This window comes from Trachypithecus francoisi, unplaced genomic scaffold (assembly GCF_009764315.1).
Source record: "Trachypithecus francoisi isolate TF-2019V2 unplaced genomic scaffold, Tfra_2.0 Lachesis_group17, whole genome shotgun sequence".
NCBI lineage: Eukaryota > Metazoa > Chordata > Mammalia > Primates > Cercopithecidae > Trachypithecus > Trachypithecus francoisi.
In genome coordinates, this window is record NW_022681462.1 from 1,527,879 (window position 1) to 1,554,151 (window position 26,273).

The following is a 26,273-nucleotide window of genomic DNA, read 5'->3' on the forward strand; positions in this document are numbered from 1 at the left end:
CTACCAAGTAACAGAAGAGGCCCTTGTGTGTATCTCCTCCCAAGTACATCGTGTTTCTCTCAGCCTGCTGGTGAGGCTCATGGGGTAAAACGAGAACTTAAAGAAGGAGTCCGGGGTGTCTCAGGAGGTTGTTCTGATGGAAGCAAGTGTAGGATCAATTCTTGAGATACTCTTTCTGAGGGAAAGTCTGCCAATACAGTTTTTTTCTTTTTTTGTTTTTTTGAGACGGAGTTTTGCTCTGTCACCAGGCTGGAGTGCAGTGGTGCGATCTTGGCTCACTGCAACCTCCGCCTCCTGGGTTCAGGTAATTATCCTGCCTCAGCCTCCTGAGTAGCTGGGATTATAGGTGTGCGCCACCATGCCCAGCTAATTTTTGTATTTTTAGTAGAGACGGGATTTCACCATGTTGACCAGGGTAGTCTAGAACTCCTGACCTCGACTGAGCCGCCCACCTCGGCCTCCCAAAGTGCTGGGATGACAGGTGTGAGCCCCGGCGCCTGACCCAGTTTTTCTTTTGTTTAAGTGAGGGTTTCTAGGACGCTCACCTGTATGCAGAGCTTTCCACCTCATTATCTGCTTTGGTGTAGAAAGAGAAACCCAAGCCCTGTATCTGTCCTGACCGTGCAAGTGCATGTAGGAAACCCTGCTGCTAGCATTGTACAAGGCCTGATGTCAGCCTACACACCACAGCTCCGGTTGCACAGGAAATCTGGTGTCCCTGAGGGACACACCACAGGTTGTAAAAATAATGTGGCTTGTTCTACTGAGCTTTGGTACAAAGCAAAGAAAAGGTCAGATTCACAATCATGCCAAACAACATTTTGACTAAATCACTCCCGCCTTCATGGAGATGGTTTTGATTTCATGATGTAACTAGCCTCCAACAGAACAACGACGTGCAGCATCTCCTAGCAAAGGCTGGCTTTGACACAGGCTGGAAAGAAGACGCTGAGAAAAGCAAGTTGGAGCAGGCAAGATGAAATCAATGGATGTGCTGTGGCTACTGAGACTCGCCTCGTGTCTGTGTGGGCTCGACAGGGACCATGGAGGGTCCCTGAGAGTCTTAACATTGCAAAAGGGTCTACACACTTCTAGTTAAAAGAAAAAAATACAATTTAGATGTGTAGCCTTTACTACTACACCTTACAGACTTGGCTAAGTCATTGCCAGTCTGTACCGAGGCTCCGTTTCCAGCAGCCCCAGCTGGGATTTCTACGTGGCACCCCGCGTCACTGTCACCTGTGGCTCCATTTCTCAGCCTCACACAGCTTGCTTTCCATCCAGCCTGGCTTTGGGGTATAGCTGTATCAGCTGGTAAACTGCGAAATCATTTCAATACCAGCGGGTAAACAGCGGTTTCTAGTACTCCCAGCCCCTGTGCCACAGCCCAAGGCATCCCGCCTTGTCTCCAAGCCACTGTTTAGAAATGAAATGGCACAGGGCACTGCACGCTGTACTGCTGCTGGTGAGTTCCCACAGGTGGCCCTCAGGGCCCTCCCCCAGGCCGCCCCTGAGTCCCTGCTGTCATCCCTCCATGCCCCACTTCTCTTTCTCCGTCTGTCTTCCTCTCACCACACAACTTCCTTAGACTGAAGGCTGGTAGAGGTTGGCCAGTGTTTGTTAGAACACGCAGGGGTGAGCTGGACACAGGCTGTTCCTGAGAATGGTGACTGTGACCAGAGGGGAGGTGGCACAGTGGGTGCCGTGTGCATCTGCGGTCAGCCTGACCTGGGGCCTCTGAGCCAGCACGGCCCAGCCGGGTTCCTCAAGTGTAATGGAGTAACCCAGCACATCGAGTGTTAGCCAGGTACGTGACGCAGAGTCAGTACTCAATAAATGGTAGCAATGACTGCTTTTTATGAGGCCTTTTAGATAGTAGCAGAGGGAAAACGCTTACTGGATGAATCCAAATAGGCTTTCAAGTCGTTTTCGATCAAGGACCCTCCATGATTGCCAGGGGAACACACAGAACTCCATCAGACACTGCAGGAAGTTCCAGCAATGAGAAAGCAAACCCCATCTTCTTAACCTGTCAGCTCCACCGAGTAAGCCAAGGATAAGGTGGTTTACTTTGGTGTGGGAAAATCCTAACAAATACACCTTGTGTGTAAAAAACCACAAAACAAGTCAAGGCTTTTGAAAAAAGCATCATTTATTTCAAAGTACAACACAAAGTTGTATTTTTAAGAAATACACATTCAATCTTGTATCTCAAGACTTGGCTATGTGCATTTCAGTTCGTCTTTAAAATAAGTTCAGGTATACAAATGTTACATACCTCAAGTACAAACAGCACAGAAAATGCATATGGTCTCAACTGAATGTTTTTACATTCATTCACTGTTCTTAAGTTGACTTACATTCTGTAATCTGCTTTTAAACCAAGACAGCCTTACTTTAAAAAAATACTCTATTTTCAGCACAAAGTCCTCATACAGTTTTAAAATTAGATCTTGGCGCATAATATTGCGAAATTATTAAAAACCAAAGTTGGTAATTTAACAAAATTGTCACATGCCAGGACTTCTGAATCAACTCAAATTATTTCCTTAGCTGTAATGTCAAATGTGTTCATACAGATAAATAAAGCATGGGGAAGACAGGTGGTCAAAACGCAGTTAACGGGAAAGGTCCTCAGATGTACAGGTCTTATTAGAGTTTGTGGCTGAGTCCAGACTTTTCTCTAAAAGCACAACAGCAAATCTCACGTTATCATAATTGCAAGAAAGATCTGAAAGAAGCGAGTGGTCTGAGCCTGCCCTGTTGGGTCTGCTTTGCAAAGATGAGGAGGGTGGGGAGGGGGAGCTGCAGTAAGAGCCTTAAAAAGATGTCTCAGAAACTGGCACACCATGATCTAGACAAGGGCCCACTATGTGTGTTTGTTTGTTTTTTGCCTAATTTAATTCTCGTGAGGAAAGTGCGAATTAGACCAAGGGTCCGAGCTTCTTCTTCCAATCGTGGGGCTCCATATCCGCCAGGGGTTGTAGGTCTGTCCCAAGTCGTCAGCTGCACTGGAGGCAGAGGGAGGGTGAGGAGCAGGGGAGTTTTCTGTGCCCATGAGGCCAATGCTTGCCAGCGGGTTTGCTGGAGTTGTGAAGGGAAGGGCGCTGCTAAGGTTGCTGGACCAAATGGAGTTGCTGAACGGAGTGGTGGACCACAGGCCGCTGGTGTTACCGAGGACCGACTGTGACAAAACAAAGTGTCCAGCACTGAGCCCGGCAGGCAGAGGGTCAAGTGGGTAAGGGGGTAGGGGTAAGGGGGCAAGGCTACAGAAAAGATGAGGCTGGGGCACGCGTTCCTCTCACTTTGCTCACTTTAGAACAAATGTTTTATACATATCTATTTGAGCAGATGAGTCTGATTTTTTTGAGACAGGGTCTTGCTCCATCACTCAGGCTGGAGTGCAGTGGTGTGATCATGGCTCACTGCAGCCTCAAACTCCTGGGCTCAAGCGATCCTCCCACCTCAGCCTCCCAAAGTGCTGGGATTACAGGCATGAGCCACCGTGCCGGCTGGCTGTGATTTTAAAAAAGACAGCCCGTGGACCAATCCAGCTCTGCCTACTTTTGTAAAGAGAGTTGTATTGGAACACAGTGGCACCCATCGGATTGTGCACTGCAAGGGCAGCGGTGAGGCACGGCCTTCAGAGCCTACAACAGTCACTATCTGACTCTATACAAAGTTTGCTGACTTCTCTTTTAAGGAGTGGTTCAGGTGGTTTTAAAATAGGTTGAATAATTACACGTGAAGACACTTTGGAATCTGTAAAGTTGAAATATCTATGATGAAACCTTGCATGTCTAGTTCAGTTTCTCTGAGAACAAAGAGACAAACGCATATTTTTCTGTCATAATCTTGTGGAAGCCAAAACCACTAATTATTTTCCTTGGCAAGAATACTCTTTCGGAGCATGATCTTTGCAGAAGACTTTGGCCAAGAAGCAAACAAATGCACTCTAGACAATCTAAGCTAAGAGACGGGCTTCTCAGCAACAAAGCAAATGCAGTATCTAGCTTGCTCCTGGGAGCCCAGTGCCTGCACTGCACAGATGCTAAAGGCTTCCCTCAGCCATCTGAACCGGCCACAGGCCTATGGCCACCCTTGGGGTCCATTTACAGGTGGGGAAGAGATAGAAAATGCCCTTGATCTATTAGGAGGGAATCCAGAGACCAACCTCACAGCAGTTCAGTTGTTCTTCCTAAACCTTCCTGCTTGTAATGGCTCTGAAGAGCATCGATCGATCATTTTGACAGAGTATGAAGACAAAGCAATGAAGGTAACAGAAGGGACTAACCCACCCCTCTGATGCTGCTGCTGGTTGTTTGTGACATCCATGTGACAGCAATGGCAGATGGCGCGTGAGTGGGCCAGGGCCAGGGCTCAGCCCCAGCCCCAAGTACTCACTGTGGCTGTGTGGGTCGGGGAGCCGGAACTGGCTGGCCAGGAAGGACTGGGATCTGTCGCTGGCGAGTCCCAAAGGTATGAAGGGCCGCTATTAAACTCGTTCCAGCTCCTCTGCGAGGCCTGATTGCACGATCGAGATAATCCGAGTTTGCTGAAAACTTCTGGAAATAAAGCAACAGTCGTCAAGTCCATATTTGGTTTTGCCATGATCACCACGGCATGGGGCTTCACTCAATGGCATACCTCCCACCACTGCTCCTGGAGCCACCACACCCACTTCCCCAGCCCCACCACAGCCCAGAGGAAGTAGGGGCAGGGATGTCCTCTACAACTCAAACGCACAGTGCATGAGCTGATATGCCGTTGATGACATCCAAATGCAAACATTCCCCACTCTCACATGATAGCTAATGCGAAGCTTCCATGGTGACCTCTAGTTCTGGACAGCAAGAAGAGGACCCCTGGCATGCTCAGGGCCCCATTTCAGACCGGAACCCTTCTGTGAAGCCCTTCAGTACCCGCCGTGGAGCTCACACCAACTGGTGCACGCACCGTGTCAAGCCCGGTCCTCTGCCCCTTTGGCTGCTGGTGTGGGTGAGGGAGGAGGAGGGGAGGGGACCCTTCCCAGGGAGCTTCCTGCGGGGCCTCCTTCCACAGCGCTGCTGTGCTGTGTTCTCCAACACACAAAACCACACCTCCTCTCCCTTCCTCTGTCCACAGGCTTATTAGTTACACATCTAGTGTTAAACACTCACCACCAGTTAGATTAAAAGAATTTCCAAAGGCGGAGAACGAATTGAGGGGAGTGAAGTCAGGGCTGCTTGGGTTGCTGACGGGACTCCACAAACCCGAGCTAAATGTTACAAGAGGAAAACGCAACACACAGAAATGTATGGTGGTTAGTGAAAACGGATCCATAGCGCACAGCTTCACAAACAGGAGACACTGCTTCAACTGGGGGTCCTCAAATATTAAAAACAAAGACAAAAGGAGGAGCTGAACGATGGCTGCTTCCCACAAGGACTGAGCCGGAGGGAGCCTCAGAGCTCCGACGCCCTATCACTAGCCCACAGCCCGGTTCAGAGCAAGTGTTTTGCAGAGAAACACATTTTCTTCCTTCTGTTTGCTTTTGGTAAGGGAAGGTTTATTTAAAAACTATTTCAGGCCGGGCGCGGTGGCTCAAGCCTGTAATCCCAGCACTTTGGGAGGCCGAGATGGGCGGATCACGAGGTCAGGAGATCGAGACCATCCTGGCTAACACGGTGAAACCCTATCTCTACTAAAAATACAAAAACTAGCCAGGCGTGGCGGTGGGTACCTGTAGTCCCAGCTACTCGGGAGGCTGAGGCAGGAGAATGGTGTCAACCCGGGAGGCGGAGCTTGCAGTGAGCTGAGATCAGGCCATTGCACTCCAGCCTGGGCGACAGAGCAAGACTCCGTCTCAAAAAAAAAAAAGCTATTTCAAATCTAGGACTCATTTCCTATTAGTGCAAAGTAGGTAAATTGGGGCTCTCTTGTTGCTTATTAGGAAAAGTCAACCAAGGTGACTGCTGCAGGCCACCACACCCACTGCATGGAAAACAAGCCTGGCTCAAGAAAGAGGCGTGGCCAATGAGTTACTATAAATTGTCTACTATTTGCTCCAAATTTCCCTCCTCTCAAGTAACTTTTGCTCTTCTGTTTTTAACGATCAGATCGCATCTTACCACAGACCAGGAGACGGAGGAGAGTGAGAACAGGTTTCACATGCGTGCCTGCTGGGCTGAGACAGGCGTGGGTGCCCCTTTCTCTATGTGAACCCCCCCAGGGAAGGCACCACAGCCGGCTTTCTGCTTCCACCCAGCAGACGTGATTTCTTAGAGGCACCTGACCACTTCTGACAAATGCCTCCTTGTAAATTCGGGGAAGAATGCCCTGAAACCCATTTATGGATAAAAGGTGCTAACCCGACTCGAGAAGCCTGCCTTCCGTCTTCCTGGCGGTCGGTGGTGGCCTACCGTACCTGTCTGAGCCGTCGCTGTCAACAGGAGCGTGTGAGATGCCAAGGCTGCTGGAGAAAACGGCTTTGTTTGAAGAAACTTTAGCGAAGCCATTCCCACCTGTAACAACGGACGCTCAGTCAGTGGAAGGTGCATCAGGGCAGAGGTCATTCCACCAGGCCTGGCGCCTGGCGTGGCAGGCGTCTGAAGCACAGGCACTGACCTGGGCTCTTGTCGTAGCCGGCCGTGACGGCAGCAAAAGTGGGGTTGCCATTCTTGCCCGGGAGTGAGGCTGCCTTGGTCAACTTGTGTTTGCTTCCATTTGGCTGCTTTATTTTAGGGTCACTTGAAAAAGAAACAAAGAGAGAACTCATTCCTCAGCAGTGCCCGCCCTCGGAGAGGTGTGGGGCCGGCAGGACTGAGCCCCAAGTGGGCTTCTCTGCAGCGGGGCAGCTCACAGAGCATCGCTCAGCCTCGTCTCACATGCTCTGGGGCCTCAGACCGCTTAATCAGAGACAGAGGACGTTCTGGAGAAAGGTAAGAAAAGGAAAGATCACTACGAAAGAGACCAGGGCGGGGATCACAATTCAGGGACTGGCAGAGGCTTTGATCACACTTCTGTGAAGAACGCTAGAGCCATCTGGCAGGAAATGCAGAGGGCAGGCACTGACACCGCAAAGGGCTGGGCCTCAGGGAGTCCCTTCCCTGCCAGGACATGGCGAGGAGCTCCCGTGGCAAGGCCCCTAAGCGGGCTGGCTCCCCCAGCCTCCGTGGTTACTGTCTCTTGGGCAATGGGGGGCGAACCTGACCCCAGGCTGGCCGGTGATGCGGTGCACAGGAACCCACGCCATGGCGAGGCACACGGTGAGAACGCCATCTGTGACTGTCAGGCTTGCACTACACTGTGGCGGACAGACACAAGCGAGGCTCTGTGCCTCGGAGAACAGCATGGTTCCTGCATCCTGTCTGTGTGGCCAGGAAGCTCCCCTCCCAGGTGCACACATCCCCTACTGCAGCACCTCATCCAGCACAACAGTCTTGGACCAGATCCTGCCCTTCTAAGTCCTAAGCCAAATTGTCCAAAGGCCAAAATTAGTGTCACATAAACCCATATTCCCAACTCATAGGAATCCCCTTTTGGTCTTCATGTAATGCTCAGTACATGTTCATTGGCTCCTCAATGAAAATATCCCTCTAGTGAGCTACACGGTGCATTTCTCGGTCCACGGGTGGGAAGAATGACTGGACTAGAATGGGAACTGGTTTACTGTTGGAGCTGGGCACCAGCACAGCAGCAGAAGAGGGGGTGGACCCCATGTAAAGGGGCCCACACAAGCCGGCAGTCATCAGAAGTAACACCAGACAGTGGTCTCTGGCCGGTGTTGCTATGTAAAGGGTGTGACACTGGGTTTCAGGCACGTTTCGAGCTGAGGACTGGAAAGGAAGCAGCAGGCCTACCTGCTGGAGCTGCTGTTGACGATGCTGCTGTAGCTGCCCCGGGCCACGAAGGGGCAGGGGGCGGCCGGGGGAGACGGGGAGGCAGGTGTCGGTGAGGTCTGGCGTTGTTTTAAGAAAATGTCTGCGTTGAGGGTTTGCAGAGAAAGTTTATAAAGACTATCGGTAGCTGGAAATGAAAAACGAAAGGGTAGTTAGTGTGGTGTTTTGATGAGCTGTCTTCCAATCACTCTGAAGGTTCTCTAGACAATGCAGAACTCAAGCTCTTCTACAAAGAAGACAAACGTAAGCTCTTCGATGTGTTCTGTCTGTTTCACAGGTTTTAAAGGGAAAGCAGCCACATCTGCCTGCACTGGGGACAGGAGGGGAGCGAGAGCGTGGCCTGTCCCTGCTGTGCTGCGTGGCGACAATGTCTTCACTCCCCCCACCTCAGGCAGGGGAGGCGGGTCTTCCACGTCCTCCAGGGGTGGAGAGCTGAGGCTGCTGCCTGGGGACCCGGAAAAGCCTCGTGCCTACACGCAGGTTTACAGCTGCGGGAGGTGCAGTGTTCCAGGATGAATCCCCAGTTCAGTAAAGGCCCTCCGTTGGCGTGACGGGGATGTGCAGCTCTGATCCCTATTCAGCTCCTAGTATATTCCTGTGTCCTTTAAGGTAATGTCTACACAGCTGTTTTAAAAATCTAAAACAGGCTGGGCACAGTGGCTCGGACCTGTAACCTCAGCACTTTGGGAGGCTGAGGTGGGAGGCCTGCTTCAGCCAGGAGTTTGAGGCTGCAGTGAGCCAGAATCACACCACTGCACTTCAGCCTGACCCCGCCTCTAAAATTAAGACAAAAAATTTGTCATAAAATAACATTCTCAGTAAATGGAAATATGTATACCTTTTATCAGAAAAATGTATCATTTTGCACATCTATTGTGTGCAACGTGGTGCTGCTGTAGCTATTGCAAGAGGAAGAAGGTGAGGGGAGAGCTGCGAATTCCCGTCACCACAGGGCACGATCCCCAGCCCAGGGCTGCCCAGCTGGGCGTCCTCCCCCTCGCTTCCTGGCTGGCCCCTCCTGCCTTGGGAGATTTCTGCGTACCCTGAGTACCCCCCGCTCTGATTCTCCCATCCTCTCACTGCGACATTGCAGCCGCTCTGCCTGCTGCCACTACTTCCCTGGTCATACTCTAGCACAAGCTACTTCTCCCCCACCCCCAGGGCTCAGCGCTCAAGGCTCCCCATGTCTTGGCTAGGTCAAGGCTCTAGCGTGGCCCTGCCGAGGGCAGCCTTCCATTGGAAGCCCGTGCTCTCCACTCCCCACTCCCCCCTCCCCCATCCTCAGGGCCGCCTGCTACGTTCTCTCTCACCTTCCCCAGTGCTGCCGATGCTGGTGCCAGACTCATGGTCCTGACTCCCACCCGCCCACTCTCACCCCTTGATGACGTGGGCCCCTCCTCGCTGGCTCTGTGGATCTGCTGGCCTGATGCCCACACTCAGGACGTGTCTCACACTGCTCTCTTGTATGAGCCCTGCTCGAATCTCTATGTCCCCCTCACGCTTCTCTGAGGCCTCCCATCTGACACCACGTCTACACTGTCAGCTTGCTATCTGCACAACTGTCCTGACCCTTCCCTAGCCACCTTCTCTGGCCTCCCTCCGCCCCTGCAGCGACTCAGCCCCTCGGGCAGCGCCCACACTTGGAGCAGCTGTGCTCCGTTGTGTGCGCTCGATCCTGCAGCCTGTCCTGCAGGAAGGTGTGGGCAGCTCCTGTGGATGGACTGCGTTTCACAGCGCCCCGTGCTGCAGATGCTCCCAAGACTGTGATGGTGAAATGAAGCAGGAAAAGCCCCTACGGAACAGTGCTTGACGTAGGAGTGAAGGGGAGACTCAGAACAGTACGGGGGGTGCAATTAGAGAATGTTTTGATTCAAGTATTATTAAAACTTTCCTTTGTGTCTTCTGATTTGCCTTTTATTAACCCTTTGTATTTTTTGCCTTTTTAAATCATGACATTTTTCAAGGAGAATTTTCTCTGCAACTCCTATGGTACAGGGCGCCATGCTAAGTGCTACTTGGGATGGGGAGATCTTTACACAGAGGCTGCACACTCCACCAGTTAACTACTGCCACATGCCCGCTGCACAAACACTTTCACCCCAAGGAAGTGCACTAAGCCTGGCACCGCTGACGGCGCTCGCAGAACTTCAGGTCTAAGCGAGACGGAACACCAAGGGAGGCGAAGGGAGAAAAGGGGATGAGAAAGCGGGGGCAGAGCAGGAAGGTCAGAGTGATGGGGAGCGAGTGGGACCGACTCTCCTGGGTTTCCTCCACTCGTATTCCCTATCGAGTGAAGCTCTGCTGGAACATTTTAGTAAAGCTGGCAGAGCAGAGAGGTCACAGGGCTTGGAACCAGTGTCATGGATGGCTTGGCTAGAAAAACAAAAGGACTGCACAGACGTGGGCTGAGGAGATCAGCTCTGCCTCTCTCCCCCACGGCACCCTGTGGAGCTCTGCCCTGAGGCACCATGCTCAGAGGTACCAGCCGGCCTCTGCAGAAGAGCCAGGCAGGACACTGAGGCCTGCGGCACTGGGCTCTTCACAGTTCCTCCTCCAGGAGGGCTGGCATGCCATGTCCCACATTCCCCGGAGGGGTGGCACCAAAATCTCCTGCCTGGGGTCGGGTCCTGTCATCCTTTCCCCTCCACACAGAGGGAGTGATACCAACACGTGGCTCAGGTGCCACCGGCTGGGGATGCTGCCAGCCAGCTTGTGGCTGTGTCTGGCTGTCGCCCGCTCTCCCGGCAGCATGATTCTGCATGCTTCTGTCGTTACGTCACCAGCACGGCGCACGTCACCTCACTGGGCCTCAGAACAGCCCTGTGACACTGGCTCCAGGGGCTGTGTTCTGTTGCTGAAAGTGGCATCTGTTTAATGGGGAACTACCTAAGTCGTGGAGTGTTCAGCCAAGGGCCAAGCGCCAGCAGACACCTCAGGGGGCTCCGGGAAGCAGAAGCATCCTGCCTGGACACATGGACCACCCATGGTCGTCTTCAAGATTTGTTGAGTGAAGGATTTAGGATTGTATCTCACTACAGGCAAAAAGTAGTATTAAAAGGTGCCACAAAGTCTCATGGCAAATAGGGCTACAGGATGTATCTCAGAGAGCATCCTTTCCAGGATGTATCTACACATCCTGGTGAGAGCGTGGACACCCCCGCCGAGCCTCCGCGCTCTCTGCCCTCCTTCAGCCCAGTGAGCCTGCCCTTCATCCAACCCTTCCACCTTCAATGACCCAACTGTTGCTCAAACCTGACTGCATCGCTGGTCTTCCTCACTTGCCCTCTGGCACACTCCAACACAGTGGTGAGCGTGGACCAGTCAGTCCTAAGGCCAGGACCTCTCTTGGTCCCAAATCCCTGCTGTCAGCCCCTCCCTTTCCTGGTCTCTCTTGTCCCCTATTTCAGGTCAAGTGTCTGTGGGGTGAAGACTTCTATTTTGGCTGACTGTGCCCACTGTCTTGATGTACTGCAGGCCAAACTGGAGAAACGAGGTCAAGAGGGTAGCAAGAAAAATCATGAAACCTTTGTATAGGCTGCTTATATAACAAGACGTGGGTCAACTTGAGAGGAAATGAATTTTTACAAAAACAATTACACTATAAATGAGGAATTCGTCAGGTAAAAGACTGCTGAGTCAATGCTTTTATAAGGCAAACAATTCTTTAGGAGATTAACCACTCCAAACAGACCATTCCGTGTTGCACACTGGGCAGTGGTGTGCTAGTATACCAGCTCCCTGAAAAAAAAAAAAAGCCCTGATGTGAACTGTTGAATGATTCCCCTGATGTAAATAATCTCACCAGGACTGATTTCAACCTACAGCAGGTTAGCCACTGATTATATTAGACTAACAATGGGCGCTTCGCTGGCAAAGCACTGCCAATGGGTATTTTAAAACAACTTGGCCCTGAAGAGTTTCACATCCAGAGTGGGGTGGACTGTGGGTAAGTGGAGCCCTGTGGTTTCTAAGCCACTATACTCACAGCTGCCGGGCTTGTGAACTGGAACCGAATCCCACTCAGGTGGAGGAGAATCCTTTTCACCCTCGGAGCTACTGGTGTTGCCTAATTCTTGACTATTCGGGAGGAATTTTGCGAGGGCAGGTGGTCTGTTATCCACTAACTTAGTTGTACCTGCACAAAAATCAGAAAAGAACATGGTTAATGGAGGGTAACTGCTTTCTTTCAGGTCTATTTCAGTGAACCTTCTAATGAGGACAAGCACACAGCCTTAGCCTTGCATGACTAATAACTACTGACTGCGTACTGATCATGCACAACAACCGTGAACACCATGAAACGATCTGTAAGACATGATCACAGAGAACAAAATGACAATACCTCTTGTTTTCTGGGCATTTCGTGATTTGGATCCACTTGTCATTGCAGTTGGAAGAGGAATCTTGCTTGGGAGATTTCTACGTTGCTTACTTTCCAAAGGGGGAGTATATGGTAGTTCTAATGAACTGAAAAACATGGATGGAAAACACAAATGTATTCCTTTGTCTTGGAGGACGGAAGTCATTAAGATTGCAATTCTTCTACAATACAACTGCATGCAGGAAGCTAATGTAGCTTCCTGGGGAGTCATCTACCCTGGGTCCTCACTCAGCACCGGCTGCATGCCCAACTCTGTAGCTAAGACTGCCCAGCAGTCAGTCAGCACTTGCAGACTGACCCTTTGCTATTCCGAGTGCTGACAAAGAACTGAGGTCCATGATTCAGTAATACGTAATGGGAGGGAGGATCTGTCTCGGACAAGGCATAGAAAGAAAGCCCTTAGGCCGGGCGCGGTGGCTCAAGCCTGTAATCCCAGCACTTTGGGAGGCCGAGACGGGTGGATCACAAGGTCAGGAGATCGAGACCACCCTGGCTAATACGGTGAAACCCCGTCTCTACTAAAGAATACAAAAAACTAGCCGGGCGACGAGGCGGGCGCCTGTAGTCCCAGCTACTTGGGAGGCGGAGGCAGGAGAATGGCGTAAACCCGGGAGGCGGAGCTTGCAGTGAGCTGAGATCCGGCCAAAAAAAAGAAAGAAAGCCCTTAGCACCAGCTTGTTGCTCAGGGCTGGAAGTGCAGTCATTCTGCCTGTGAGTGAGTCTCTCCCAGCATCTAGACTCCCACCACTGGGATTCCTGAACATGAAGATTGTGAAAGATCTCACATCTGCAACGTTAGAGGCTCCACTATTCAAAACTGAACAGTTTTCTCATAGAAATTATGAGGTGACCCAGAGCTATGTTCCTGGTTACTGCAGGGCGTGGGCTGCGATGAACTTTCTTCCTTATTCTTGAGCTCAGGGTTACTCTTAGGCAAAAAATTTAAGTATTCTTTTTATTGATTTATTTAGAGTGACATGCTTTCTGAAAGATTTTGAGGTAAGCTTAAGATAATAAGCATGTATACATAGGACAATTAATTGACTCTCAACTTCCTGTCAGCCACACAAAACAGGAAGCATGATGAGCGATCTTAAATTTCCAAAGCTCAGTAAGTGAGACAGGAAAACCTGCTGGGACAGCAGCTGGAAAGAATGAATCTCTGAGAGAAAAGAACGGGGTAGCTGGCCCATGGAAGACAGCACTGTGAGTGGAGTACCTGTATGGGCTACAAAGGCATTCTTTATGAAGCCGCATCTCTAATGCCCACCAAGACCATGTCTGGGACTGGGAGGACCTCCGGAAGGAGCTCAGCTAATGTGGTCCAAGAAGTACCTTTTCCAGCAAAGGCTGAGATGCGGCTCAGAGAGCCCAGTGGCCCCTTTGGAGAAATCTTCCAAGAATCCTCAGGGATCTCCACTGAGCTCCTGGTGACAGCTGTCAGTTCAGGGCTGAGCTGACAGCTAGCTTTTCATCACAAATCTGCAAAGTCTACACAGACAGTATAAAATGGATGCATCTCCGGCATTTTCCACACTTCAGCGTGCTTTCTGCCTCCACCCCTCAGGTGTGCAATACCACTCAGGCCTCCCGGCCCCATCCTCCAAGTTCTTCCTGCACCATGTTGCCTTCTGTCCTCCCATCCCACATGATACAGTGTGAGAAGGGTTCCAACTTTCCAGATCTAATGGCACCACAACACCCTCGCTCCCCAACACCCCGACTCCCGAACAGCCTCAGTGTCAAGTGTGAACTCATCAATGAACAAATACATTTAAGAAGGCTATTTACAAACATTTTATAAGGTGGTAGGGTCAAAAGACATTTTCTTTTCATTCTTTTCTTTGTATTTCCCATTTTCCATAGTAAGTAGGTATTATATCTGGAATTAGTAAGAGCAAACCAAAAACCCAACGGGGTTTCCATTAGCCCAAACAAGTAGAATTTTAGGTAGGATAACAAACTGAAGTGAAAAATCCGCTGTTTATGGACCAGATGATGAATGCTACAGTATTATAAAATCTTTTGTTATCTCTTCCACTTCTACCCGACAGGGTTATTTAAAAACCCCATCTTCTAAAAAGAACCCCAAAGGCTCCCACAGTAGACACCGGCCCTCTGGTGGTGGAGGCGGTGTGGGTGTGGTTTACTTTTAAGTGTGGGTGGGTATCTATACAACACTAAACTCGGTGCCACTGTAAAAGTAACTGGTTTTCTTTTCCTTCCTGTCTGAAGATAGGCCGCCATCATGAATGACACTGTAACTATCCGCACTAGAAAGTTCATGACCAACCAACTACTTCAGAGGAAACAAATGGTCATTGATGTTCTTTACCCTGGGAAGGCAACAGTGCCTAAGACAGAAATTCGGGAAAAACTAGCCAAAATGTACAAGACCACACCGGATGTCATCTTCGTATTTGGATTCAGAACTCATTTTGGTGGTGGCAAGACAACTGGCTTTGGCATGATTTATGACTCCCCGGATTATGCAAAGAAAAATGAACCCAAACATAGACTTGCAAGACATGGCCTGTATGAGAAGAAAAAGACCTCAAGAAAGCAACGAAAGGAACGCAAGAACAGAATGAAGAAAGTCAGGGGGACTGCAAAGGCCAATGTTGGTGCTGGCAAAAAGTGAGTTGGAGATGGGATCACAGCCGAAGGAGTAAAGGTGCTGCAGTGAAGGCTACCTGTGTCCATTTTGGATTTTTCACGAGCAGATTAATAAACTAAAAACTTTCATGTGGAAAAAAAAAAACTAAAAAGTAACTGGTTTTAAGAATAAAGGAGCCGGACAATGTCTGTTATTTTTGCTGATTCACAGTTTCCTAAATTAGGCCAGATGATCTCTACCAAGAAACCTTTTTTAAGGCTTCTGAATAAAATGGGTAATAGCCAACTTAATTGAAGCACTTCTTTTCATTTATTTTTTTGAGACAGTCTCACTCTGTCACCCAGGCTGGAGTGCAGTGGCACGATCTCAGCTCACTGCAACCTCTGCCTCCCGGGCTCAAGTGATTCTCCTGCCTCAGCCTCCTGAGCAGCTGGGATTACAGGTGTGTGCCCCCACGCTTGGTTAATGTTTGTATTTTTAACAGAGATGGGGTTTCACCATGTTGTTGCGGCTGGTCTCGAAGTCCTGACCTCAGGTCATCTGCCCTCCTTGGCCTCCCAAAGTGCTGGGATTACAGGCGTGAGCCACCGTGCTCAGACTCAAGTGATTCTTTTTTTTTTTTTTTTTTTTTGAGGCGGAGTCTTGCTCTGTCGCCCGGACTAGAGTGCAGTGGCCGGATCTCAGCTCACTGCAAGCTCTGCCTCCCGGGTTTACGCCATTCTCCTGCCTCAGCCTCCGGAGTAGCTGGGACTACAGGCGCCCGCCACCTCGCCCGGCTAGTTTTTGTATTTTTAGTAGAGACGGGGTTTCACCGTGTTAGCCAGGATGGTCTCGATCTCCTGACCTCGTGATCCGCCCGTCTCGGCCTCCCAAAGTGCTGGGATTACAGGCTTGAGCCACCGCACCTGGCCAAGTGATTCTTTTTAAAAAGGAAAAACAGAAAGGTGGTTCAGATGCCAGGATTTATTTACTTATTGACAGGGTCTCTGTTGCCCAGGCTAGAGTGCAGTGGTGCAATCACGGCTCTCTGCAGTCTCTTAACTCCTGGGCTCAAGCAATTCTCCTGCCTCAACCTCCCTAGTAGTTGGGACTACAGGTGTGTGCCACCACACCTGGCTAATTTAAAAGAAAAAATTTTTGTAAGATGAGGTCTTGCTATACTGTCCAGGCTGGTCTTGAACTCCTGGGCTCAAGCAATCTTCCTGCCTTGACCTCCCAAAGTGCTGGGATTACAGGTGTGAGCTACCACACCTGGACTGTTTTTATAATATATTTTCCCCCATTTTAAAATAATAATGTTTTCCTTTTTCTTAATATTCTGATATATTTGATTTCTATTTTTGCTTTTCACAACGTTACACCTGACTCGGGCCTGGCCTATTTTTATTCCTGTAATACACAGTACACACCTCTGTCTGGGGAGGAGAGAAGCAGACCTGAGGACACAGCTGGGGGCGTGACCGGCTGTGGAGGCAGAGTTTCCTCAGTGCTGACAGGTCTGGGGCTGGTGTGCGCAGTGTGGTGTTCACGGCCCTTGGCCCTGAGTTGAGCGTGTTATTTAAGCAGATTTTTAGAGATAATATGATTAGTTTATCTACTTAACTTCTTTTGCTTATTTTAGATTATTACATTTATGTAAACATACACTGTTGATAAACAAATAGAAAAACAGAAGGATCAGTGAATACTCAGGATCCTAAACCAGGGATGCCCTGGGTCCTTCCTGGTTCTGCAGAAACCTTCAGTGCCTGAGATCTGATTCCCATTCCCTGGCATCTCTGACACAGACTAGAGTCTTCTGAGGGTCTGCAGGCCCATTTCTATGTTACCACAGCTGGAAAACGCGGTTAGATCAGACTGCGGCTGCAGCCCCACGCTCCCATTTCCTAGAAGTGATTTTTTTGAGGTCAGCTCTTGGGAGTGTGGATGGATGGGGGTGAGCTGTTCCTTTGGCTTTATCACCTCTTATAAAGCTTCCAAAAGAAAGCAATGATATATGCCTTATTAATGACATAGCTTATGAAAAGATGTGCACCTGTCCTTCAGATATGTGAGATCATATATTAACACACTAAAAGGTGACAGGAATTTCAGGAATCACTAAAGCTAGGACTGGCCATGATTCTATCTGAGGGACAGTGTTTGACATTTACTATCAGAATGCAGTGGAGTCAGAGATTGGCTCTGTTCAGAGAGTCAACCTTCTCTGGTTATTAAAAAAACCAGTCTTTATTTGATTAAATGACTGATGAACTAATACACTCTGACTCTCAATACTTTCATCCCTGAGTTCAGAAAAACAAGAGATCAGTGTGTTTAAAGAGATTAGATAAAGGAGGTTAGAAGACAGGTTGCATACAGATTTCTTCAGTTACAAAAGACAGTTTCAAGTACACAGCTTGAATTGTGTTCTGGTGATGATTTATCTTTTTTTGAGACGGAGTCTCGCTCTGTCGCCCAGGCTGGAGAGCGGTGGCGCTATCTTGGCTCACTGCAAGCTCCGCCTCCCAGGTTCACGCCATTCTCCTGCCTCAGCCTCCCAAGTAGCTGGGACTACAGGCGCCGCCACCACACCCGGCTAATTTTTTTATATTTTTAGTAGAGACGGGGTTTCACCATGTTAGCCAGGACGATCTCAATCTCTTGACCTCGTGATCCGCCCTCCTTGGCCTCCCAAAGTGCTGGGATTACAGGCGTGAGCCACCACGCCCAGTCGATTTATCTTTTAACTCCATATTGAGAGCCACGGGTTATTGCCATAACTGCCCCTTGACTGGGTGGTTCAGGACTGACCACCCTAAGCTTTTTGGTTTACCAGAGAACTAAAAACCCTTGCAAAGGTAGTGACACTCAAGTGATGTCTCTGACTAACTTTTCAAATGCAAATTTGCTAATGGTCAACTTGTAAAAAAAATCAGAATACAACAGAAGTCAGCGGAACAGGAACAGGAACGGGGGTTAGGATTAGTGTGTTCTCTCTGCTTCACAATACTGAGCTCAGGCATTAGGGCTAATCAACAGGGCCAATTTGGCGACAGTCACCTACGGAATGGTGTCTCTAAGGCAATTCTTAGAAGCCCTGATTTTAAAATTTATCATCATAGGAATTGCATGTCTGTCTACCTCACAAGATTTGTGCAAATGTAAAAATGAGGATTTCCATTATTTGGACTTATTAGCCTCATTTACTTTAAAGTATCTGATCACTCACCTAAGCCTGAAAAAGGCCTAGAAGAAGAATCTCTAGCCAGTCACCCAGTGTTATTCCTGTCCTGGAGTGCCAGGATATTGGTGTCTCAGGTGGGTTTCTCTCAGGAGAGATCCAAGTATGTGAACCTCCTCTTCAGAAGAGGTGGTCTCTTCTTTCTCCCCTTAAATGATCAACCACCTGACACCACTCTGCTAGACGTTCCTTCTACCTGGGCCAGACTGCTCTCAAATTGTGGGACCTGGTCACCTGAACTAACAATTTCCACAGAAGAGTAAATTTTAGGTACAAATACTTCATTACTAATCACCACCATATACTGTATTATTTCATAAATTCAGGGACAAGGTTAAATTTTACTGCAGTAACCACTGATTTCTTACTAGCTTTTGGGTTCTACAGGACAGGACTGGCCCTGCCTGAAGCCGTAAAATCTAAGGACAGAGTCTAGGTCAGTGGTGCTTCTGCAAAACTCAAGTACGTTTCCCAGGATGAGAGTAAGAACAGACCTTCCACAGATCTAAGGTTCACACTTACGATGACAGGCAAGCCATGCCTGCCTTTTAAATTCACACCTAATTTATTCGACTTCCTCTATCACTTCCCACTCATCACAACCCACAAACGGGCGGACAGCAGCTCCCATGCTGATGACGGTTCCGTACGATGAACCAGGAAAGGTACTACTGACGCACCAACACTAAAATTATGAGGTAGACGCTGAGCCAAGGTTAAATGAAAATGTGAAGTAACTTCAGTTAACAACTCAACAGTTCAACTCACTCATCTCCCTGGGGAAACAGCCTGCACGAGCCCTCCCGGTGGGGGCCAGTGAATCGCATCCCATGGGGAGGAACTGGAGTTATTTAATGGTAGAACTGTCTGACTGCTGACATCTGCCCTGAACCACTTTTACGGAAGAATAAACTTTTCCAAGTTTCATGGCACAGAACTCTAGATCCCAACTGGCTTAACAATTCACCAGACCCAGAACTCTTTTGGAGGAAAGTCATGCTTGGGCCTATGGTTCAATCTTCAAGGTCATCTCTGTGCAGAAGTAAAATGGATCTCATCCTGGGACTGAATCACCAACAGAAATTTTCCTTCTAAATTTTTTTTTTTTTTTTTTTTTTGAGACGGAGTCTCGCTCTGTCGCCCAGGCTGGAGTACAGTGGCTGGATCTCAGCTCACTGCAAGCTCCACCTCCCGGGTTTACGCCATTCTCCTGCCTCAGCCTCCTGAGTAGCTGGGACTACAGGCGCCGCCACCTCGCCCGGCTAGTTTTTTGTATTTTTTTAGTAGAGACGGGGTTTCATCGTGTTAGCCAGGATGGTCTCGATCTCTTGACCTCGTGATCCACCCGCCTCGGCCTCCCAAAGTGCTGGGATTACAGGCTTGAGCCACCGCGCCCGGCCCCTTCTAAATTTTTATAACAGATTGTGAGCTCTGTCCTCTGCACGTCTGACTTGAGAAGCATATGGCTGTTCCGAGTCAACAACAGTACGTGTCAGGTGACAGAAAAATCCCAAGAGGAATGTGATGCTGCACCTGGATTTTGCTATAAACCCCCCAAAAAGCCAAGCAGTCAACCAAATCAAAACAGCACCTGGCATTTGCCAGCAACTTCTTTATAGACCTTATTTCTCTGTACATTTATTTCTCTCACCTGGGTTTCACATCTGTTGGGATTTCTTTCTTAATTAAGAGTTTTTTGCTTTTTTGCTTCACTTGAGACATTTCACTTTCATGTTTTTCAGGCATGGCTTGTTTTCCCTTTTGCTTTTCTGTATCCTGTAAAAAATGGACACTTAATTGCTGAGAAGGATTAATAAAATGACTGAAATTAGTTCCATTTTAAGATACAGACACAAAATCAAAGATGTAAAAATACACAAATCATATATGTAAAAACAAACTCCTTTCTTCCAATCTGTCTTCATTGTGGTTCTGTCAATTTTTTGGCCTTCTTTAATTTGTCTCGGCTGGGTGCGGTGGCTCATGCCTGTAATCCCAGCTCTCTGGGAGGCCAAGGCAGGTGGATTGCCTGAGCTCAGGAGTTCAAGACCAGTCTGGGCAACATGGTAAAACCCTGTCTCTTCTAAAAATCCAAAAAATTAGCTGGGCATGGTGGTGCATGCCTGTAATCCCAGCTACTCGGGAGGCTGAGGCATGAGAATCGCTTGAACTGGAGAGGCGGGGGTTGCAGTGAGCCAAGATCATGCCACTGAACTCCAGCCTGGGCGACAGAGCGAGACCCCATCTCAAAGCAAAATTTATCTCGACTATGTTTTGATGAGTTGGAGTAAAGAACATCATTTTAATTTACACTCATATCCTGACTGGAGGTGATAGTGGCAGTAGCAAACCGGTAGCTTCTTTTCAAGCACTGGGGAGTAAAACATTACATTTCCTTAAAAGAAAAGTTCAGTAGAGACTGCAGTATAAAGTCAAGCACTCCAGCCATGCACCCCATCCTGAGCACAAACTGTCAGGACAAGAGCGCAGTGCCGGCAGCACACAGGGGCCACGCTCGCCTGCCTGAGACTGCAGCAGGGTTCCGACTGGTTTAATGCTAACAGCTGCTCCATCAATGGGAGGGGCTCTTCGTCCACTTCATCCACACACATTTACAGGTCACCCACTTGGTGCCAGGCCATGGGATTACCAAGAGGGCCCAGTTTCTCCTCCTAAGGATGGTGAAGTCTAGCAGGAGGGAGACACATGACAGACGCCAGCATGGACCTCTGCTGTGGAAATGTTACTGGCCATTGCAGCAGCACAGAAGGGCTGTCCTGCCCACTCGAATGTGGAATCTGGACTGGGTGGCCACACTCAAGATGCATCTTAAAGCTGTACCACCCAGCACAGCCAGGACCAGGAAAGTACAGAACCTGCCCCACGTGTTTCTGTGGCAATCTGACATCGTTGCAGCATTCGAGTGTGAGATCAGTGGACCTGTCTCCCGAACAGGGTCTACATCTACTCATGTATTGTGTGTGTGGTTTTTTTTTTTTTTTTGGAGACAAAGTACTCATTCTGTCACCCCTGGGCTCAAGCGATCCTCTCACCTCAGCCTCCTGAGTAGCTAGGACTATAGGTACATGCCACCAGGCCCAGCTAATTCTTGTATTTTCTGTAGAAATGGGGTTTCACCATGTTGCGCAGGCTGCACTCAGGTATTGCTGAACTCGCCTGGGGAGCTGCATGTGGAGTGGGCTGTGTACTAAAAGCAACCTGGTTCTCTGCCCCAGACAATCTATGAATCACTGTGTTCACGGAAGCACTGGTGGGGACTGATGGGGAAGGACGTACTCAGCAAAAGGGGGACAGCGATGGCTATGGAGGGGAGCTATAAGCATGTGGTGAATTAGCGTCTACCCAAGAGCTTTACAATTTATGATTATGAAGACAGCTTGGATTGTAATAGGTCACACCAGGTGACTCTATTTAACTGTCAAGAGTAAATAACCAGAGCTAGGGCTAAAACATCTCCCTGGCTCACACATCGTTTGAAACTATTTTGAGTTACTCATGAAGTCTCTGAATACTTGACCCATGAGGTATTTTGTAAGCCATGAGCTTTTCGAGGACAAGGGATGTGGCCTTTTGTCCACTGTTGTTGCCTATGCACCTAGCACGTGGCCTGGCACGTGGGTGCTCAATTCCTGTGTGTTGACTGAATGAGTAGAACAGAATTGGAAAAGACATGCAAGAGAAAATGACCTATCAAAGTTGTGATTTAGTTGAGAAAAAAATACACATTAACTGACAAACTGAGATCAGTCGCAGAGAAATAAAAGCAGCCTCTATGCAGATTACTGAGCAGGAGGAATGACAACGCATTGGAGGTGACAGGGTAGTAACTAGACAAGAAGGTCTCATGAAGGATGTCAGTTCTGAGCTGCACAAATAGCATGGAAGGAGCTGGGAACACAGGAGGGAATGAACAACAGGGAGCTAAGAATGACACCAATGGGCAAGCACAGAACACTGGCCGCTGGGGGCCACTGGAGAGGGGGCCGCAGCAGGGTGAGCAGGAAGAGGCCGGCAGGTGGGAAGGGAGGTAGCAGAAAGGTGTGCAGAAGGCCTGGGCTGAAAATGCCTTCCCAACTCTGATGCACAGGGTTTCAACTGCTGGGATTTTACTCAAACTTCAGCACAGGGCTTTCTGCTTCTCTGAAGTAATTTATAAAGCGCTATAAACTACAGAGCTCCAGCACTAGCTAGGAGTTGGGCTAGGGGTAGACATAGGACCTCGGTAACGGTAAGGGAACGCAAAGGGGAAGGCGGCTGACTTGAAAGTAACTTACATATAAATTTCATTTTAAACATTAACGCATGTGAATGAATCATCAATGCTGGAAATCTGTAAGAAGTCATTCCTTGGTCACTAGACTAAAACTAAAAAAGAAAGTCTGTTCTACAACATTAAAGGCTATATTAGGATCAGTTTAGATTTGAAATCTATTTATCTAAAAATAAAAGCGCCAGAGTGGAATGATTACCCTTTTTCTTGCACACGCCATACTACTCACAGCAGTACTCTGACCCCATCACTAAGGCCCACTGGACCCGACACTTTGCACTGCTCTTCCTGCTGTGGTAACAGCCCTGGGAGCCGAGGCCTCCAGCGGGCGAGGCAAATTCTTGGTGTGGGGATGTATCCTGGGCTGGGCTCCTCGTCCCCGGGGGCCATTAAAGCCTGGGGTCTTTCCTGGGGCCACGCTCCCTCCAGGGCAGTCACCACTCTACTGCTTGGGAGAGTAAGCTGCCACCAAAACCCCGCTTCCAGCAGGTGCTAGGAGCAACATGACAGGAAAAACACAACCTAATTAAAATGGTAGCGTTCCTTCTCATTCTTCTGATCCTTAAAATCTGAAAGAAGTTTCATGACGTGGAACAGTTACTATTCCAGACAGTCCCTAGCTTGCAAGCAGTGTTGCCAGTTTCCAACCACCTTACTGTATTAACATGCTTCCAACTGCTCTTCCCTAGAGGACATGGAGTCATTCATCCCCAGAGCTGTGAATGCGGCCTGCAGGGGAATGACTCTGGAGGCACGGCCGGCACATGAACCATTCCTCAGTGGGTGTTCATGCTAGATTTAAACATTACTTTTGTACTAAAACCAGAATCTATGAGATGGAAGGTCTTGTGTGCTGCAGGAGACCTCTCTTTCTCCCTCGTCTTTTGTTTTGTGAGATCAGCCCGTACCTCCTTGAGGAGCGGCTCTGTGTCGGGGTTGGAGGTCTCTGTGGTGGTGGAGGAGCTGTCATCATCAGCCAAAGAGTCCTTTAGCTCGTCTTCCTGCGGCTTTCCCTTTCCCTTCTTCTCCTTTTCCTCTTGCTTCTTAGGTGGTTTCACCTTGCGCTGAAGAGGTTTTCCTTTCCCTGAGGGTAAAAATTAAAAGTAAAAGAACTCTTGTTTTTTTTTGAGATGGAGTCTTGCTCTGTCCCCCAGGCTGGAGTGCGGTGGTGTGATCTCAGCTCACTGCCAGCTCCGCCTCCCGGGTTCACACCATTCTCCTGCCTCAGCCTCCCGAGTAGCTGGGATTACAGGCGCCCGTCACCACGTCAGGCTAATTTTTTGTATTTTTAGTAGAGACGGGGTTTCACTGTGTTAGCCAGGATGGTCTCGATCTCCTGACCTCGTGATCCACCTGCCTCGGCCTCCCAAAGTGCTGGGATTACAGGCGTGAGCCACCGCGCCCGGCCAGAACTCCTGATTTTTAAATAGCTAGCTTGGAAAACAAAACAATTACAACTTTTTTTTGAAGAGGCTGGACTCTCTTCTGAGTAAAAAAGGTTTCTTTCTTTCTTCTCTAATTAAAGCATCCCAAATCCATATGACTTTGTGATGAGAACAATTTAAAAAATCAACTTTACTGAGATACGACTTACATGCGATAGAACACACCCATTTTAAGGGTACAGTTCAGTGTTTGGACAAACCTGACAGTTTTGACAAATCTGTATGTCTGTCTCAGAATGTGCGTAATATTCTCCAAAGGGTGATGGAGCTTAGAAAAGTTACAGAAGTGAAAACCAGAGATCTCTGACATCTGCTGGGAGACGGAAGCCTGATGGTGACATGAACAACGAGCCACCCAAGTCCTTCCCTTTAGGTGTGCTGAGTCCCAGCAGTGTAGCCACAATGGCTGGGTTCAAACCCTGGCAGCTTTCTACAAACTAGCTGCCTGATCATGGCCTCTCATCTGGACGATGGAGAGACAAGACCATACAGGGCTGTACTGAGGAATTACATAAACCCTGGGAACGGTGAATGGCGCGTGGGTACTATGTAACGTTGTATATATATGGACAGAGAGTAAAATGGACATACAGAAAGCCAATTACTTTTAAAAATCTGGATGCTATCAAGAGAAATGAGAACCAACCCCGAACGTATTTCCCAGTGGTGTTGTGTGTGCTGGAAACACAGCAGTGAACAATATAACCCCTGCCCTCGTGGAGCTTACAGTCCAGCAGGACTAGACAGAGGCAGAGAAAGCCCCGGGTTCTGGCACCTCAGATTGTGCCTGCAAAATCACCTGGGCAGGCAGGCAGGCAGGTGCAAGCTGCAGAAGCCACACAAGCCACATTTTAACCCAGTCTGTACGGGTCGTAATTCCTAATACATCTTTTCAATAATGGTGACTTAACACAAATTAATTAAAACTCCAGTGTTTTACGCATTATCCCAGAGAATATCACCATTAATGCGTGCCAGAGACTCAAACCTCAGTGTTTAAAATGGGTTGGCAAACTATGGCCCATGGGCCAAATCTGGCCTGCAGTCTGTTTTGTATGGCTTGTTGAGTAAGAATGATTTTTACATTTTTGAAGTGGTCGAAAAAAAGACACAAATGAGAAGAGGCAACACAGAGAGTCTGTGGCCCATAAAGCCTCAAACATTTACTACCTGGCCCTTTACAGAAAACGTTTGCTGAGCCTGAGCTAGAAAAAGAGTAAGTAAATCTCTTAGTGATTTCCAGGAATGTCATTTCATCATTTATTGCACACTGATTCCAAGAAGTGTTAGATTTGAAACCAAACTGGGATAGTAAGTCTCAAAAATTGAAGGGGCATGTCGTTTCAAGCATAGGACTAACTAGTTTAATTATAATTGTGCCACTGTGCCCCAGCCTGGACAACAGAGCAAGACCCTGCCTCAAAAAACCAAACCAAACCAAACCAAACCACACCAACAAAAAACAGGCCCCTGACCTACATCGAAGAGCCAGAGCTTCTCCCCACCACAGTAGACAGGAAGGGGAGTGTCCTGCTTTGCTCCACCAGCTCTGGGATTTCTTACATTCTGAGAGTTCAACAGCCCAGGCTGAGAAGACCTCAAAATTTCCCATACAATCAAGATCAGTTCCCCATATAATAAACTTCTCACCTGCACTTATGTAATTTTATCATGCTTAGGTTCTTTGGGTGAGGGGCAGTAAATCTGTATCAATAATCTATATTTATAATAACCTGAAACTTCCATAATAAATACAAAATGGCTGGAAATGAGTTTTCAAAAACTAAACTCAAAAAGTGAAGCTATGAATAGACAAAAAATACCTCACAGATCAATAGTTAAGCTGAAAACTTCAGTAACAAAAGGATACTTCGGCTCACGCCTGTAATCCCAGAACTTTCGGAGGCCCAGGAGGGCGGATCACTTGAGGTCAGGAGTTTGAGACCAGCCTGGCTAATATGACGAAACCTCATCTCTACTAAAAATATAAAAATTAGCTGGGCATGGTGGCGAGTGCCTGTAATCCCAGTTACCAGGAGGCTGAGGCAGGTGAATCATTTGAACTCAGGAGGCGGAGCTTGCAGTGAGCCGAGATCGCGCCACTGCACTCCAGCCTGGGTGACAGAGCGAGACTCCGTCTCAAAAAAAAAAAGAATTATCGCACGAAAGAGTAATTTACCCTTTTTACCTTAAAATCATCACCTTATTAACTCAATATGCAGCCCTTGGACTTCTGTCCCTAGCACCTTAACAAATGTGATTTTGAAAAGGTTGACAAGAATCTCTAACCTGTTGACGCCTATCATTCCTCATTCTACACGACCTTCCCGTTCCACCACACACTGCAGAGTGTACCCCTTGACCCTGCCGGGCCCCACCACGAACCCCTTCTTCTGACAACTTCACGACTGGCTCTGTCTTTGCTGGTATTCCCTA

At 48.6% G+C, this 26,273-nt stretch overlaps 2 protein-coding genes and 1 pseudogene across 3 annotated transcripts in view; 1 reads left to right on the forward strand and 2 right to left on the reverse strand.

Moving 5' to 3' along the window:
- Positions 1–2,134: 2,134 nt before the first annotated feature.
- TMEM131 (transmembrane protein 131) overlaps positions 2,135–26,273 on the reverse strand; it is a 250,769-nt gene continuing 226,630 nt past the window's right edge. Inside the window, exons 32-41 of one of the 2 annotated variants that reach the window (XM_033238933.1) lie at positions 23,301–23,476; positions 19,753–19,877; positions 12,223–12,347; positions 11,866–12,015; positions 7,842–8,007; positions 6,607–6,728; positions 6,407–6,503; positions 5,160–5,257; positions 4,405–4,562; positions 2,135–3,184 (exon numbers count right to left, since the gene is read on the reverse strand). In XM_033238933.1, coding sequence (XP_033094824.1) covers positions 2,900–3,184; positions 4,405–4,562; positions 5,160–5,257; positions 6,407–6,503; positions 6,607–6,728; positions 7,842–8,007; positions 11,866–12,015; positions 12,223–12,347; positions 19,753–19,877; positions 23,301–23,476 — 1,502 coding nt within the window. In that variant the 3' untranslated portion in view covers positions 2,135–2,899. Of the gene's footprint in view, positions 3,185–4,404; positions 4,566–5,159; positions 5,258–6,406; positions 6,504–6,606; positions 6,729–7,841; positions 8,008–11,865; positions 12,016–12,222; positions 12,348–19,752; positions 19,878–23,300; positions 23,477–26,273 lie in introns of both variants that reach the window. The other variant, XM_033238932.1, reaches the window with a different exon arrangement.
- On the forward strand, positions 14,479–15,010 carry LOC117099616 (40S ribosomal protein S24-like). The gene has a single exon (XM_033238935.1). The coding sequence runs from the start codon at positions 14,510–14,512 to the stop codon at positions 14,900–14,902; it is 393 nt and encodes a 130-aa protein (XP_033094826.1). The 5' UTR covers positions 14,479–14,509; the 3' UTR covers positions 14,903–15,010.
- Positions 20,253–23,292, reverse strand: LOC117099615 (annotated as a pseudogene).

Excerpts from the sequence above, each read along its gene's own strand:
- LOC117099616 (XM_033238935.1), top strand. The coding sequence starts at position 14,510 with ATGAATGACACTGTAACTATCCGCACTAGAAAGTTCATGACCAACCAA.